The sequence below is a fragment of the Mobula hypostoma genome, chromosome 18, assembly GCF_963921235.1.
Source record: "Mobula hypostoma chromosome 18, sMobHyp1.1, whole genome shotgun sequence".
In the NCBI taxonomy this organism is placed as follows: Eukaryota; Metazoa; Chordata; class Chondrichthyes; order Myliobatiformes; family Myliobatidae; genus Mobula; species Mobula hypostoma.
Genome location: NC_086114.1, coordinates 19750001 through 19767775, shown reverse-complemented (window position 1 = coordinate 19767775; position 17775 = coordinate 19750001). Strand labels below are relative to the sequence as shown.

General features: G+C 43.2%; 1 protein-coding gene across 1 annotated transcript in view; it reads right to left on the bottom strand.

Moving 5' to 3' along the window:
- Positions 1–17775, bottom strand: part of LOC134358370 (PH and SEC7 domain-containing protein 1-like) — a 179616-nt gene that overhangs the window by 146397 nt on the left and 15444 nt on the right. The window contains exons 3-4 of the mRNA XM_063070518.1: positions 11923–12034; positions 8626–9115 (exon numbers count right to left, since the gene is read on the bottom strand). Coding sequence (XP_062926588.1) covers positions 8626–9115; positions 11923–12034 — 602 coding nt within the window. The remainder of the gene's footprint in view (positions 1–8625; positions 9116–11922; positions 12035–17775) is intronic.

Genomic DNA, 17775 nt, shown 5'->3' with positions numbered 1-17775 from the left:
GTCAGCTATGCCAAGATAACGATGAAGAGTTTGAATGCTTGCTTTTTCACACTGAAGTGCATTGGCGGTCAAAAGGCTGCTGCTTCAAACATTTCTTTGATCTTTTTGGACACTGGTTGAATTTTTGCTCAAAGTAGACAAGAGCTTGGGAAACAAGATTGAGCTTCTTTGTGGAGAGGTGGCACACATAGCCGAGCTGTATGACGAAAATTAACATTCTAGGTATGAAACTGCAGGGTGAGAATTTCAACTTAAACCAGGCAAAATGTTCAGTGTCCACTTTTATTTGAAGATTGTAAATATATAAGCAAAACATTGGGAGAAGAATGTTCTCACAGTTGCCCTACATGGACAGTATGGCACTCTCCTTCACAGACGCTGATTCACAAGAGTGCTGCTTACACCTGCAGTCACTAAAGGAGGATTGTCAGAATCGATTCAAGGATTTGAACAATCTGGAAATTTCAGACTGGGTCATTGACCCATTTCTTTGCAAGGTTGAAGAACAGGAAGAGAGTTTGTTACACGAGGGGACTTAAGGCTTTTGCTGTCACATCTTGAACCGAATTATTTCAACTCTTGCTAAAAACCATCAAGTTCAGGGATTACATTGATATCGAAGCTGCCATACCAGTGCATAGGTGTAAGCAGTAAGCTACGTTTAAAGCCAAATAAAAATTTAAAGCAGAATAATTTTTTCATGTTAGTATATAGAAGACATGTTTTTACACTATGGGGATGCTGAAAATTATATTGTGCCTAAGATGGGCATTGGCAAGTAGGAAGGTGCTTTAGAGGGCGTTGGGCTAAAAAACAGGTTGGGAAACATTGGTGTAACTCTTTACAATTGTGTCATCACTGTTTGTAAGGAGATTGTACATTTTCTCTGTGACGGTGTGCGTTTCATCCGGTGCTCTGGTTCCCTGCCACATTCCAGAGAGACATATGTTTTATGGTTAGTAAGTTATGGGCATTCTATGGTCCCACTTGTGGGCTGCCCCCAGCACTATAGGTTTTGATGCTTCAATACATACGTGACAAATAAAGCTAAGTTTTAAATCTAATCTTTTGTACAAAAGCTTCTGGACTGGGGATGGGGATAAAGACAATGCCCTCATGTACAGGTGGCTTCTGATTATAAAAAAGATAAAAGGTCAGCTTTATTTGTCACCTGTAGATCAAATTATCAAAACATACAGTGAAGTGTGTGGTTTGCGCTAAATCAAATCAGCAAGGATTGTGCTGTGCTTCCGGTGCAAACATAACATACTCATAACTTATTAACCATACGGCTTTGGAACGTGGAAGGATACCGGGGTACCCAGAGGAAACCCACCTTGCAAACTCCTTCCAGACAGCAGCCCGCGAATTGAACTCTGATTAGCGATCGCTGGCGCCGTAAAACAATTGTGCTATCCACCATGCCACCAGGCCACAGTCAGGTCAGCCTTGCATCAGATTTTTATTGCAGACACCTGCAGGTCTCAAAGCCTGCTGCTCCTTTAGACGGCGTGTGCAAGATCACAGCTTGCTACATCCTACCGACACCCTCCTCCTCTGTGCCTGCTTACTGGCTCTGCTGCCAGTAGAGGGAACTGTTCCATGGTCAGGAGTGGAGACTCTCAGCCAAAGGACTGAACAGGGAAACAAAAAGAAGTGACACAGAGATTCCAGCTAATGAGCAAAAACTGCTGGAGACCTGAAATAAATGCAGAAAAGACTAGTCGCATAGTTTGGGATTGATATAGCCTTCTGGTGTCAATATTGATTTTTTTTTCAACCAGAGGTATTTTGCTTCCTCTGCCTATCATAAAACCAGCCAATTCTGCTGTAATTCATCTCTCCTTTACTTCAGCCTGACATGCAGCTCATAGCCCTTCCATTAGTAACATAACACACAGAAAAAGCCTGATTCCCTCAAACTGCCCATTAACCCATTTAACATGGTGTCTCCCAATCAAAGATATTCCTTTTCCTATCCTCCTCTTTCATACCTGTGTAACTTAAAAAACACTTTTTATTTTCCTCTTTCTCAGTTAAGACAAACAGTTTTAGACCTGAAACATTAACTCTGATTCTCTCCCCAAAGATGCTGCCTGACCTGCTGAGTGTTTCCAGCATTAACTAATTATAGCTTTGAGCTTCTGGCATCCTGCCCCCTCCTGGACATCTCCACCGTCAGCCTCCTACAGACAGTTCTGACAAAAGTTCACCATCCTAGATTACTAACTCAGTTTTCCTCTCTCTGTAGATGCTGTCTGACCTGGTACTTCCAGCTTTCTCTTTATTTCAGAATTCCTGCATCTGCTGTGTTCTATACCTCACAGTTTTTCCCCCTCTCTCCTTGGATTTCATTCATTGGTCCTAGATACACCTTTCCAAGACAGATCAGATGTAGCTAGTCAGACTTTACTGCCATTTCTCAGTCAGCACCACCAGCATTTGTATCATTCAGTCTCTCCTGGAATCATAAAGCTAAACAGCATACAAACAGACCCTTCGGCCCATCTCATCCATGCCAACCAATTTGCCTAACTGAACTAGTCCCATTTATCTGCATTTGGCTCAACCATCAGGCTCTTGAACCAAATGAGATAACTTCACTCAACTTCATTTGCCCCACCATGGAACAATTTCCACAACCAATGGGCTCGCTCTTCAACTCATGTTCTTGATATTTATTGTTTATTTATTTATATTATTGTCTCTTCCCATTCCATTTGCACAGTTTGTTGTCTTCTGCACTCTGGTTGAATGCCTTAGTTGGGTGGTCTTTCATTGATTCTGATATAGTTACTATTCTATAGATTTGTTGAGGATGCCCACAAGAAAATTAATCTCAGGATTGTATATGGTGATATATATACATTAATAAAATTTTCTGTCAACTTTCAATTATATCCCTTTAAATGTTTTCTAACCCATGTAACTGTCCAAATGTCTTTTAAATGCCCTAAGTGTACCTGCCTCTACCACTGCCTCTGGCAGCTTTTCCCTTGAACTCAGCATCTTCCCTCAAGTCCCTTTTAAATCTTTCCCCTTTCACTTTAAACCTATACTATCTGGTTTAAGACATTCCAAACCTGGGGGAAAGAATGCGGCTGTTCACCTTATTAATACTTCAGTTTATAAACCTCTCTAAGATCACCTCCCGGCCTTCTATGCTCCAGGGAAGAAGTCCTAGACTATCCAATCTTTCCTTATAACACAAGCCCTCCAGCCTTGATAACATCCTCATAAACATTTTTGCACCCTCTGCAGGTTAATAGTTGGGTGACCAGAACTATATGCTGTACTACAAATATGACCTCATGAGCTCGCTTGGTGTTGAGCTTTCACCGACAGTCCTATTGTTCCCTCTATCCCTCCCCATTTTCTACAATTTAAAAGTCTTTGGCCTCTAACTTTTCCCAGTTTGGAGGAAAGATCATTGCCTCTATTCTTGACTGATTCTTTGACCTATAGACTCACTTTCTGTAAATAAGTCACTTTTTTCAACTCATGTTCTCAGAATTAACTTGATTTGCATAACTTGTCTTCTTTTGCACATTGGTTATTTGTTAGTCTTTGATTATGTATAGTTCTTCTATTTTCTATTATGAATGCCAGCAAGAAAATGAATCTCAATGTAGTATATGGTATCATGCTTCGATAATAAATTTTACTTTGAATCTTAAATACTGTTTTCCTCAGTCAAATACTGTTTCTCATCTTGGCAGATGCCAATAAACTCAAGGAAAACCGAGGCAATGTTGGAGAATTTTCATAGATCAGCGATATCAGTTATTTTTACTCATTAAGAGACTATCCCTTGCCGGTGACCCTGATTCGTAACAGTGATGCCATCCTTGTAAACCCTTGGCAGCAGCCCCCAAACCTGCCACCTCTACTACCAAGAAGGTCAAGGGCAACAAGCCAATGGGAACACCGATCTTTGTGATTTAACCCTCCAACATTGTAATTTAACCCTAGTGTCAGCAGGTGATGGGAGAACTGGGGGAGTTAATGGCACATGAAGAAGAAGAGGTTACAGGGAAGTTATCTGGAGAACAGGATTGATGGGAATGCTCTGTCATCTGTCATAGATTTAATAGGCTGAATGAGCATTACTCATCAGTGAGGAAATTCCTTGCAGTGTCCTGCATCACAGATCCTGCATTGTCACAGGGTCTAAATCCTGGAACTCCCTCCCACTGTGGGAGCATCACTTAAAGGACAAGAGTAGTTCAAAAGATACCTTCTCAAGGAAACTTAGAGATACAGGCCTCGACAACAATTCCCACATCCTTATGAACAAAAGAACAATATCACTACAGGCACCCCAGTTCAATGTTGGAAAATAAAAAGAAATGCAGATGCTGAAAATCTGAAATAAAACAGAAAATACTGGAAACACTTAGATGGGTCTGCTGAAGGGTCACTCATTCTTCAGATGTGGCTTCACCTACTAAATCTTCCCAGCATTCTCTACTATGCTAAGCATGTTGTAATGCTAATAGCAACCAGCAGAGGGAGCACCGAGTCAGATTCTCTAACGTCAATGAGGGGGTCTATCTGCTTTCTGAGCATCTTGGGAAAGCAGGAATTGATCAGCATGGATCTGTGAGAGAACCAGCCGAGACTTGCATTTCAATAGCATCTATCACGTCCTTATATCGCATGCCAAAGTACCTCCAGCTCATGAAATAGTTAAATAGTGTGGCACTCTGCTGCGATGCAAACCGAACCCTCAGAGGAGACTCTCTGAATACAGTTGCTCAAAGGATTAAAGTTGGCTTTGAACCTGAAATAAATCCAATTGTTCTTCCAAGTGGCCCCATGATAGCTGATGGGACCTGCGCTCGATTTAATTTCCTCCCATTGTTGCAGTCCCTGCCAGTGTTGCAGTTGCTCTGTACTGCTCCAAACGGTCAGTGTTGATTTTTTGTGGTGAATTGACTCAGCTAAGACTCAAACCCCAAAGTTGTGGACACAGCCCAGTCCGTCACACAAACCAGCCTCCCCTCTGCTGACTCCAGCTACACTTCTCGCTGCCTTCAGAAAGCAGCCATGATAACTAAAGACAACACCCCTCCCCTCCAATCCTGGTTACTCTCTCTTCTTCCCTCTCCCATCAAGCAGAAGAATCAAAAGCCTGAAAGCACAGTCAACTCTTATCCTGCTGTTGTCAGACTCTTGAATCAACCTTTTATGTGGTAAAAGATGACCTCTTGACCTCTCAACATACCTCTGTATCAACCTTTTAACCTTCTCCAAGATCATTCTAACACTTGCCTCTCATGTAGCCCTCCATTTTTCATTCAGCCATGTGCCTATCTAAGAGTCTCTTAAATGCTCTGTCATGGTCCCTTCTGGCAATCACCCACCATGCCATTTACCTCAGGAATTGGGCCTCAATCACCTCATTTAAATTCCAATCATTCCCAGGTTCCACTAACTACACACACTGCTTCCCATCAGAAACTGCAGGATAATGACCCTGTGACCACAACAAGGAGTTGACAGTTCGTTGGTTGACTCTTGTATGAGTAGCCTCGTTCCATGGTTCTTAGTTCTAAGTCTAGCATCATTCCTAAATTCTCTACTAAAACCAAGACTTCGGCTAAAGACTCCCTCTGGCCACCAATTCCACGCTCGCTACGACCATAACACCTCCCAACTTGGCGTCCGCACCTGTGTTCAGCACTTGGGTTCGTACCACCGCCACGTCATTGCAACATGCTCCTTGTGTATCTGCCTTTACCATCACCCTTGGCAATGTGTTCCATGAACTCACCACTCTCTGAATAAAAAAACTTACATCTGACATCCTCCCCATATTTTCTGCCATTCACCAACCAATCCACTCTCTCTATGCTTCTCATCATCTTGTACATCTCCATTGCTCCAAAGAGAGAACCCGTAGCTTACTCAACCTTTCCCCATAAAGTGCGTTCTCTAATCCTGGCTGCATCCTGGAATATCTCCTCTGCACCCGATGAAGACTGTGCTAAATATGTGAGCAATAGATTTTAACCTCATAGGTGGGCAGAGGGAAAGAATAAGAAACAGAGAGACTGAACTTTCACCCAAAACACTGATAACTTATTTCATCCCACTAAATGGGATGGCTAAAACTTGTGGCATTCATGATCAGCCATGATGTCAGAGAGAGCTGTAAACGAGGAAATCTGTGAGCTAGTCCCCTTGAGGAAGACTCATCAGAAACTTATGGTCATTTCCAGTGAGAGACTGACAACAGGTAATCCCAGAGGGAAAACAGTTCCCTTATCATCACTTGGTTGAACTCCTGAAACTCCCTCCCCAACAGCAGCAGTGGGAATACCATCTCTAGTTGACAAAAATGAATCTCCGTTACTTACTCTGGGGAAATAAGGGATGGGCAATAAATGCTGGCGTCTCCAATGATGCTGTCATCCACGTGACCAATTAACCTGCTAACCCGTACGTCTTTGGAATGTAAGAAGAGACAGGAGGACCCTGAGGAAACCCATCAGGTCATGTAGAGAACATTTAAACTCCTTACAGACAGTGAGTAAGTCCTGATGGGAATTAAATTAAGGGCAAGTACAGAGATGAATGTGGATAAGGTGAGAGGACCAAAATAATGATCATCAACTAAGTGGAGTGAACAATGTAGAGAGATCAGGGAAATTATTAAAGGATATCCCTTGTGCACAATTAACCTTCTGTAGAGAATAAATAACAGCACAGACATGATGGTCTGATTCCAGGTTTTAAATACTTTATAAAATTAGACCATATCTCGCCAGTCAACTGCTTGGCAAACTGACTAGAAATGATACAGTGGAACTTATCCACAGTTTGCAAAGGTTATGGTTCAGTGATTGTAAAGAGGCCTCACTAATGGGTTATTGAAAGATGTGTGGAAGAAATCTATTCCATCATCGGTTAACCCTTTGACCTCCATCACCGTCCCCCATTCCTTCAGTCAGCAGATGACATTAACTCCACCACTAAATGTACATTTTAAAAAACTGCAGATGCGTGAAATCAGAAATAAAAACAGAAAATGCTGGAAATACTCAACGGACCAGGCAGCATCTGTGGAAGAACAAGCAGTGTTAACCTTTCAGATTAGAGACCCTTCATCAGAACTGGAATATATAGAACAGAAAACAAGTTGTTTTGGAGTTGCAGGGGAAGTGGCTGGAAGTGGTGGTTAAGACAAAGGAAATATCTCTGATAGGGCGAGATCGAATGAGTAAATGGGGCAGTTAAAGGCAGATGATGCTTCTTGTCTGTGTTATTGCCAATGGCAGGGTTGTGGGGCAGGACCAGCAAGACAGGTTATACCAATGGAGAGAGAAGAACTGAGCTAAAATCATGGCTGGAAGTCTGGAGAAATGGCCAAATCTGATACAGATTGAAAGAACGAATGAGAAACCCTGAAGCTGCAGAGTTCAATATTCACCCAGCCTCTTTTTTTTGTCTTTATATCCTGCAACACTCTTTGACAATCCCCACTAATTAGGTATCAAATTCCTACTGAGATATATTCACCATCTGACCATCTCACTGGTTAGTGATGGGGCACAAATGAACACTGGGTTAAGATTATTATTACTACACGTTGCAGTATTTGGCTTTGAAGCCTTGTTCGTCAGTCATCCAGCATAATCAGATAACCAATGCTACTGCAATCTCTATGTAACACAACCTATCTCTTACTCTCCATCAGCATGCTATCTCAGACAGCCACTTGTCAAGGTATCCTCTAATAACATAATAACTGAGCTTTTGTGTAATATCTTGGGCAGGTTCCAAAGAGGTAATGGACAACTCATTGACAGCAGGGAGCTATTACCGTGTCTGACCTTGGTCTTTCATTGCTGGTAATACATTTCAGACATGAGCCCTGTCTTATAGGACTTTAATGGCTCACACAAAAACTGAAAATGTTGGAAAAACATAAGAGGATGATCATAGAACACTACAGCACAGAAACAGAACCTTTGGCCCATCTAGTCTGTGCTGAATTATAATTCTACCTTGTTCCATGGACCCTCATGTGGACCACAGTACATCATACCCCTCCCATCCGTGTACTTATCCAAACTTCTCTTAAATGTTGAAATTGAACCTACATCCACCTCTTCCGCTTGGCAGCTTGTTCTGCACCCACACTACCCTCTGACTGAAGAAGTTCTCCCTCAGGTTCCCTTTAAATATTTCACCTTTGACCCTTATCACACGACTTGATGTTCCAGTCTCACCAATCCTCTGAGGAAAAAGCCTGCTTGCATTAACCCTATCGATAACCCTCATAACTGTAGAAGGCGAGAGAGTCAATGTTTCAGTTGGAGAATACTTAGCTGTTCTTCGTCTGAAATAATCAAAGCAGTCAAAAGACTACTATTGTAAGTACCCTGTTCCGCTATACCAAGCACAGTAAGCCTATAATTCACTCACTGTGTCAGGAAGGACTCAAAGATTCCAGCTATGTCCCATTAGAGACCAAGCAAGTTCAACTCTTTCAACAATTGGTTCCTCAACTAAGCATCCAGATTGAAGAGAAGGTTAAACTTCTCATGTTAACCAAGTATCTCAGTGTGGTTGTAATTCTGTTTGACCTTTATGGTGGACAACACCTGTGACACTTACCTGTCAGCGACAGCAGAACAGGACCCGTAGAACACTTCATCCTCAGGGTCTTTGGGCTCTTCTCTGCTCTCCTCCCCACCCCCAGGACTGCCATCTATCGCGGTCTCCACGGGAGGAGGAGCATGGTCTCTCTGGGCATCACATCCAACCACTGAGCTTGGCAGGTGTGGACTCTGACACTTGTCGGGACTGACTGTCTCGTACTCAGCCATGACTTCATCCAGGTTGGTTTCCTGGTAGCGCCTTACCGGCACGGCATCCAAGTCTGTCTCTGAGTATCTGGTCTCTCTGGATGCGTCTCCTGCCGAGCAATTCCCATTTGGCAAAGGTGGGCCCTTCAGATCACTCTGCACCTCTCCCAAGCCATGACAGACTGGCTTACACGCCTGAGAGGGTCCACCAGTGAATGGCTCCTTCTGCTTCTCCTCTGCTGCCTCATTCTTTTCAGTAATGTGCAGATTTGCCAATGGTTGCTGGATTCCAGATTCTCCTGCAAAAAGTGAAAAACAGAGTGTTAGGCAGTGAATTCTCAGACCCTGCCCAAGAGGTAATGAGGCCCAACACTAGACTCGATTCCATGCAACGGAACTGAAATTACGTTGACCAACTCTGCTTGAACACATTGTGATTAAAAAGCACAAGTCCATAAGAGTAGAAACTGAGACAATTTAAGTGTCACTTCACAGACGAAACTTTGGATGAATTTATCTGCTGTTTACCTGTGACAGCACTTGGATAAATAACAGAGCTGTAATAAAGGATGTTGAGGCTTTGGAGAGGGTGCAGAAGAGATTTACCAGAATGCTGCCTGGTTTAGAGGGCATGTGCTATCATGAGAGGCTGGACAATTTTGGGTTGTTTTCTCTGCAGCGGTGGAGGCTGATTGGAGATCTGATTGAGGTTTACAAGATTATGAGAGGCATAGATAGAGTAGACAGGGAATATATTTTCCCCAGAGTAAAAATGTCTAATACTATAGGACAGGCAATGAAGATGAGAGGGGGTAGGTTCAAAGGGGATATGAGGTGTAAGTTTTTACTCAGAGAGTGGTGGATGCCTGGAATGTGCTGCCTGGTGTGGTGGTAGAGGCAAACATATTAGAGACTTTTAAGAGATGTTTAGATAGGCACATGAATATGAGGAAGATGGAGGGGCATGGACATTGTTTAGGTAGGAGAGATTGGTTTTTGTTTTTTTTAATTTACTTTTTAGCTGGTTCGACACCACATTGGGGGCCAAAGTGTTGCACTGTTCTATGTTTTGTGTTAAAGCTGTAATAATATTGGGAATGGAAGGGTTAACACAAGTAGCTTTTGATGGTTCTGGGCCTGTACTCACTGGAGTTCAGAAGAGTGAAAGGGGATCTCATTGAAAACTATCAAATTTTGAAAGGCCTAGATAGACGTGGAAAGGATGTTTCCTATAGTGGGGGAGTCAATGACTAGAGAACAGAACCTAAGAACAGAAGCATATCCCTTTAGAACAGAAATTAGAAGGAATTTCTTTAGCCAGAGGGTGGTGAATCTGTGGAACTCATTGCCACAGATGTCTGTGGAGGCAAGATATTGGGTGTTAGTGGGGGTGGGGGATTGTTGTATTTGGAGTATTTTTAGTCACTCAGCCATAGTAAAGATGCCACTCAGCTGGATGTGCTGGGAGGCGGCCTGCAATGTACAGAGAATGGGTTACAAGGAAAATTAGCAGAGCAATGGGGCGACACAGAGAGCTGACGTAGACTCCTTTTAAGTCCCAAGGAAGGATGGAAATAGTTTCAGTATGGATCAATACTTGACTACTTTAATATGACTGTCTATGACTGGTGCCAGAATTCTGAACTAACTACCTCTTTCATATCCCCTTCCTGATGGCGTTGCCATATTTTCAAACCCTGAATTCCCCCACTTCCATTCAGGTCCAGGTCCAGGATCTGATTTAGATTTACTTATCTCAAGTACGTCAAAATATACAGTGAAATGCTTGTGTTAACAACCACACCACCCAAGGATGTGCTGGAGGCAGCCCGCAAGTGTTGCCACACATTCTGCTGCCAACCTCGCATGCCCAGCGTGTTCAGCAAACAACATAAGCAGCAGCAGCAAAAACGGGGCAACAGTAAAACGAGCCCCTTTCCCACCCACTCACTGGAACGCAGGAGATTGAGGAGTGACCTGATAGAGGGGCATAGGCAAGGTGAAAGCAGGTCGTTATTCTTCCCCCAGAGAGGGTCGCTATAAACATAGGAGCATCGGTTTGAAACCAGAGGTGCGAGATATAAAAAATATAACAGGGGCAGCTTCTTCATGTAAAGAGTGGTGCATATTTGGAATGAGCTATCAGTTCATTTTCTGTCATTCTGCAAATTACTGTCACTGTAGCATTTCTGTCTGCACCAGCTCAGTTTGCACTAATATATTTTGCACCATTCTGTTCATTTTACATTTGTTTCTATATTTATTGTTGTTTTATTTTTTATTATGATACACTCAGTTGCCAGTTTAATAGGAACCTTCTATGGTCTTCTGCTGTTGTGACACAATCCCTTCAAGGTTCGATGTGTTGTGCATTCAGAGACAGTCTTCTGCACACCACTGTTGTAACGTGTAGTTATTTAAGTTACTTTCGCCTTCCTGTCAGCTTGAACCGGTCCGGCTGTTCTCCACTGACCCCCTTTTCATTAAAAAGGCATTTTCTCTCACAGAACTGCCACTCACTAGATGTTTTTTTTTTGGTTTTTCACACCATTCTCTGTAAACTCTAGAGACTGTTGTGTGTGAAAATCCCAGGAGATCAGCAGTTTTTGGGTTACTCAAACCATACCATACCTGGCACCAACTATCACTCCAAAGTCAAAGTCACTTAGATCACATTTCTTCCCCATCCTGATGTTTGGTCTGAATGACAACTGAACCTCTTGGCCATGTCTGCATGCTTTTATGCATTGAGTAGCTACTACATGATTGGCTCATTAGATATTTGCATTAATAAGCCAGCGTACAGGGGTACCTAATAAAATGGCCACTGAGTAAGTACTTTTATTACTACCATGTGTTGATAATAATAGGTCAATAAAATACAATGGAATCAATGAAAAGCTACACACAAGTAATCAGTGTACAAAAGAAGATAACATGTGCAAAGACAATAAATAAATAAATAATACTGAAAATCTGAATTGCGGAATTGTGGGCTTCATGCGAGCAATCGATTTCGCTGCACCTTGGTGTGTATGGCAATAAATGAATCCAATGCAATCTGGTGGCATCCTTCCAACATGCTCAAGCTGCTTTCAATATTTACCTTTATCCTCCGGGGCTTGTGGCTCCGATGTCCCATAGAAGAACTCTCGCCTGGCCTTTGCGATCTTCTGAGCCCGCTCGGAATGCTCCCTGGCCCATGTGCAGGAGAATGCCTTGAAAAAAACAGAAAGGAGCTCGTTGTTCATCAAGACACCTTGGCCATGCCCTCTTTTCAAAGCTGCCAACAGACTGGAGCTGCAGGAGCTCTAAGAGCCTCACTTGAAGTTTCAATGACAGCTTTGTCCCCACTGCCATTCTGATCTGAAACTGACCGGAAAAACCCTAACACTCATCTCTTTTTCTCTTTATCAACATGCACTAATATTGTTAAGTTTGTTTTGTTTTGCACATGTGTGGTGATTGGCATCGTCTGTCTAAGGACAATGGGTGATGATGATCATCATCACAAATCTGGGGAGAATGTACAGAGATCCTGAAAAACCCAGTCGTCAGGATCCCGCTCTCGGGCTCACCAGTGTAGTCCAAAGGAAAGCTTATAAGCAATACGTTTGGCACTAGCTTGGCTGCAGGAGCTGCTGGAAGGATGGTCAATGAAATCCAGCAGCTTTAGGGGCTCCACTCCAGATTTGCTGTCTGGTTTTACTCCCAAGGCAGTGCGGCTATTTACCCATGTGTAAATTATGTATAAGTTAAGTTTCTATAACATAGAACATAGAATAGTACAGCACAGTACAGGCCCTTCGGCCCACAATGTTGTGCCGACCCTCAAATCCTGCCTCCCATATAAGCCCCCACCTTAGATTCCTCCATTTACCTGTCTAGTAGTCTCTTAAACTTCACTAGTGTATCTGCCTCCACCACTGACTCAGGTAGTACATTCCACGCACCAACCACTCTCTGAATAGAAAACCTTCCTCTAATATCCCCCTTGAACTTCCCACCCCTTACCTTAAAGCCATGTCCTCTTGTATTGAGCAGTGGCATTCCTCTTATTATCTTGTACACAAGATAATATAATAAACACAAGAAAGTCTACAGATGCTGGAAATCCAAAGCATCACAAACAAAATGCTGGAGGAACTCAGCAGGTCAAGGAGCATCTATGGAAATGAACAGTTAGTCGACATTTCAGGCCAAGAGCCCTCTTCAGGACCGAGAGGGAAGAAGAAAGTAACCAGATTAAAAAGATGGGGAGAGGGGAAGGAGGTGAGCTGAAAGGTGATAGGTGATGCCAGGTAGGTGGGAAAGGATCAAGGGCTGGAGAAGAAGGAATCTGACAGGAGAGGAGAGTGGGAGAAAGGGAAGGAGGAGGGGACTCAGGGGGAAGTAATAGGCAGGTGAGAAGAAGTATAAGGTCAGAGTGGGGAATAGAGGAGGGTGGGTGGAACTTTTTTGCCAAAAGAAGAAATCAACATTCTTGCCGTCAGGTTGGAAGCTACCCAGGCGGAACATAAAGTGTTGCTCCTCCACCCTGAGGGGAGCCATTTTTTTTACGTATTGTGTTGCCGTTGCGAAAGGGTAACTTTCATGGCATTTATACCTGTGACAACAATAACCTGAGCAAAACACACAAAGTGCTCAAGGAACCCAACAGGTCAGGTAGCATTTATGAAGGGGAGTAAAAATCAATATTTTGGCCCAAAATAACAACTGTTTATTCCTCTCCATTGGTGCTCTTGACATAGAAGCAAAACTAAACTTGAATAAAATTGAACTTGAGATGCTAAGCCATTTTAATTTCCAAATAATTGGATAGCAGGCTGTTGGAGCGGAGTGTATTGCGTTTATATTATTCGTTATATCTCTGCCAGTGATTGGTGACTGTGATACTCTGCTTTAGAGGTCAGCTTAGGAGAATCCGCAAATAGACTACTGGACTGCCTGGCTATCACTCAGAACTTTAGGCAAGCACTAAAAACACGTTTCAGATAGGTTCGCGAGGTTGTGTTCGATCTTAGGAGAAGAGGATTAGGAGTAGGCCACTCAGCCCCTCAAGCCCACCCTGTCTTTCAATATATTCAAGGTAGATTCACCCCAAGCCTCACCTCTTCAACAATCAGGCTCCTGAACCACCGTGGATAACTTCACTCACATGAAGTCTGAACTGATTCCACAACCTATGGAATCACTTTCAAAGACTCTACAATTCACGTTCTCAATATTATTTACTTATTTATTGTTTTTGCCCAGATTGTTTCCTTTTGTACACTGATTTTTTTGTCAGTTGTCGCTTGTGTGCAGTTTTTCATTGATTCTATTGTATTTCTTTGCTCTACTGTGAATGCACACAAGGAAATGAATCTCAGGGTAGTATACGGTGGCATATATGTACTTTGATAATAAATTGACTTTGGACTTTAAAGCCTCCTCTCCCCCTACTTTAGCAGATAACTTCTGTGGCTTACCAATAAGGGAAGAGCCACCAGCGGCTGTGTGGGACGTAAATATGGAATAGCAATTAGCACATCACTTTACATCAGCAGCAGTCACCAATCAGGGTTCGATTCCCGCCACTGCCTCTAAGGAGTTTGTACGTTCTCCCCATGACCACCTGAGTTTCCCCCAGGTGCTCTGGTTTCCTCCACATTCCAAAGACATCCAGGTTAGGGTTAATAAATTGTGGGCATCGGAAGTGTGGCATCACTTGTGGCTGCCAATACAACCCTCGCCAATTTGAACTGATGCATGTTGCCGATAAGTGGAGGTTAATAAGTTCTTCATTGGTAAGGATGACAAAAATAATGGAGAGAAGGCAGAAGAATGGGATTGAGAGGGAAATTAAATCATCGATGATCGAATAGAGGGACAGCATTACTGGGCCGAATAGCCTAATTCTTCTCCAATGCTTTATGGTCTCATATCTTATGGTCTAAAATGCTGTGGGAAAAAATACTTGGCAGGTGAATCAGCAATTGTGGAAAGAGAAATTAATGGTTCCCTTTACTAGAACAGGGACAGACAGAAATCAAAGATCAGTTTTGGGAATCAGAGAAGGTGAGGGAGGGTAAAGTGTAGAATAAAGGGAATATCTCTGATAGGGTGAGACTGGATGACCTGCCATGGAAGTTAGGGTCTGCGTAAAGTGTTGCTTATGGCAAGGCTGTCGGACATGCCCAGCAAACCAACAAAGGCAAGAAAAGAGAAGAAAACTGAGCCAAAATGACGGCAGGCATGAGTGGCTGCGCATAGCGGTTTGGGTTGTAAAACAGGCAGTCCTCATAATGGAAATGAGTGCACCAATTGTTAGATGTGGCAGAGTGAGAGGGGGCTTTGTGTAGAGCATAAACGGAACGCTCTCCAAATCCGACCATCTGGATTAGTTCGAGCAATGTCTGCTGGCCCTGTGTAGGTTCTCCTGTCATTTCCACACACATTACAACAAAGGGCGAATCACTGCTGGACGTTCAGCTGCCTTTAATAGTCTCAGTAACAGCCGGCTAAATAAGCTGGACATGTGCCAGTCAAGAGACACGCTTGTCGCTCAGGACTCCAATTATTACAAACAGTCTGGGTTGATTCCAAGATAAACACCAAATCCGTTTCACAAGTCCCAGGTAGCTGAACGCCTGGTCGGCTGACTGTCAAATCAGGCTCTGCGTCCTGCTCTGCCAAGCTTGCTTAACATCTGCTGCCTCTGTACTCTTGCAAGGCCAGTCAGTAAGTGATAGCTGTCCATTCACATAGACCCTGCCTTTTCTTATTATGCACTGTTCTCTTGAAAATAGATTGAAACAACATTTGCTAACTGTGCACAAAACAATGTTGAGTTCTGTACATGAAGCAAATGCTGTAATTATAAGAGTTACAGCATAGAAACAGGCCCTTCGGCCCACCATGTCCATACTGAATGTTGAACAATAAAGGTAAAAGAGAGAATGGGCTTGAGAGGGAAGGTAAATCAGCCATGATTGAAAGGCAGAGCGGACTAATTCCCAGTATCTGCTTTAATCCATGGCCTTTTATGCCTTGACATTTCAAGCACTTGAGCAGCAGACTTAAAATGCTGGAGGAACTCAACAAGTCAGGGAGCATCTTTAGAGGGGAATAAGCAGATGATGTTTTGGACCGAGTCCCTTCATTGGGACTGGAAAGGAAGGGGGGCAGCAGCCACAAAAAGAAGGTGGGGGAGTGGAAGTGACACAAGCTGGCAGCTGAAAAGTAAGGGGGAAGGTGGGTGGGGGTTAAGGTAAGAAGCTGGGAGGTGATATGTGTTGCACATTTAATATTTTAGTAATATTTGAGTAACCTTGTAGATATATCATTTGATTAAGCATTGTTTAAATAATTATGAGTTACATGTGAATTGCATAAATCATTATACTATCACATGATAAATGTACATCTCACTTAAAGTCAAACACGAAGTTAGACCCACATTTCAGACTCCCATATCTTTTTTGAATTAGTTGAATGTTTTGAAGTTACAAAACTTTAACAGATGGAAGAGGTAAAGAGCTGAAGGAGGAGGAACTGGATCAGAGAGGACAGAGGACCATGGAAGAAAGGGGAGGTGGGACACCAGAGGGAAGTGATGGGCAGTTGAGAAGAGCCGAGAGGGAAGCCAGAAGGGGGAATGGAAGGCGGGGGGGGGGGGAGGAGGAGGAGAAATTACCAGAAGTTAGATAAATTGATGTTCATGCCATCAGGTTGGAGTTACCCATATAGAATACGAGGTGTTGCAAGATTAGCACTATTCCCTCTGAAGTTTGTTCAACACAAGATGACGTTCAATGGACTGAAAGGACTGCACTATATGACTATATATATTAATATATATAATATTTTTTGCATTGCTGTATTTTACTGATATTCTATACGTGCTTGTTATCTTGTATATGCAAGAATTAGGCCTCAAGCTGCAGAGTAGCCTGTTTACAGCCGCCAAGGCAGAGGCGTCAGAGACAGTGCGCGCCACCGGGGGCACTGTGGCGTGGCATCCAGGCGAGAGTCAGTGCTGTCCCCAGCATTCGCTCAGCAGAAGACAAGTTCTACTGCGGTCGACTGTAGATTGATGGCTCGAGTTTGGACTCTTATTGCGTGGTTGTGATAGCAATATGTGCTTGCTATCTTGCATGTGCTGTGTGTGCTTTATGCTGTATGTGGCTGTAGGTACTATGTTTTGGCTTGGGAGCAATGTTGTCTCCTTTGGCTGTATTAATGAGAATTCATGTATGGTTGAATGACATATAAACATGAATTGAATTGAAATTGAATAAAGGGTCTCGGTCTGAAACATTAGATTATTTATTCCCCTGCATAGATGAGTTCCTCAAGCACTTTGTGTGTGCTGCTAAGGTGTTGGAAGATATGGTACTTCGGTGGGCTGGGCCTGATCACATCATTGCCTTCTGTGGCAAACAGTATGGCTGAGCTCAGAATTTTGAGCAAAACGGCTTCAGTTAAGGACATCATTGCATGCTTGTGATCCAGTATTGCAGCAGCTGTGTCAAACGTGCACTGGGCAATGATTGACTACACTTCGTCCACAACAGGAGAACACAGAGGGCCACAGAGGATCCAACAATATTTTCACACAGCGGGTGGTTTCAGTTTGGATTGTGCTGCCCAATGAGATGAGAGGGGCAGATGCACTCGCAATATGGAGTTACACAGCCTGGATACAGGCCCTCCGGCCCAAAGTTCATGCCAACTAAGAGGTCTATCTGAGGTAGTCCCATTTCCAATTTGTAAAGCAGCTAGGCAAGTACTTGAAATAAATACAAGAGCTTATGCAGAGGTTTGGTCAGGACTCAACACCTTAAAGGCGAGGTGAAAATCACAGGCCTCAAAATTGGGACGGTGTTACAATATGAGGCACTGATCATTCACAGTGGAATCTCTCTGGAATTTATAGAATCCTCTACCCCACAGTGTTGTGGAGGCTCAGCCAAAT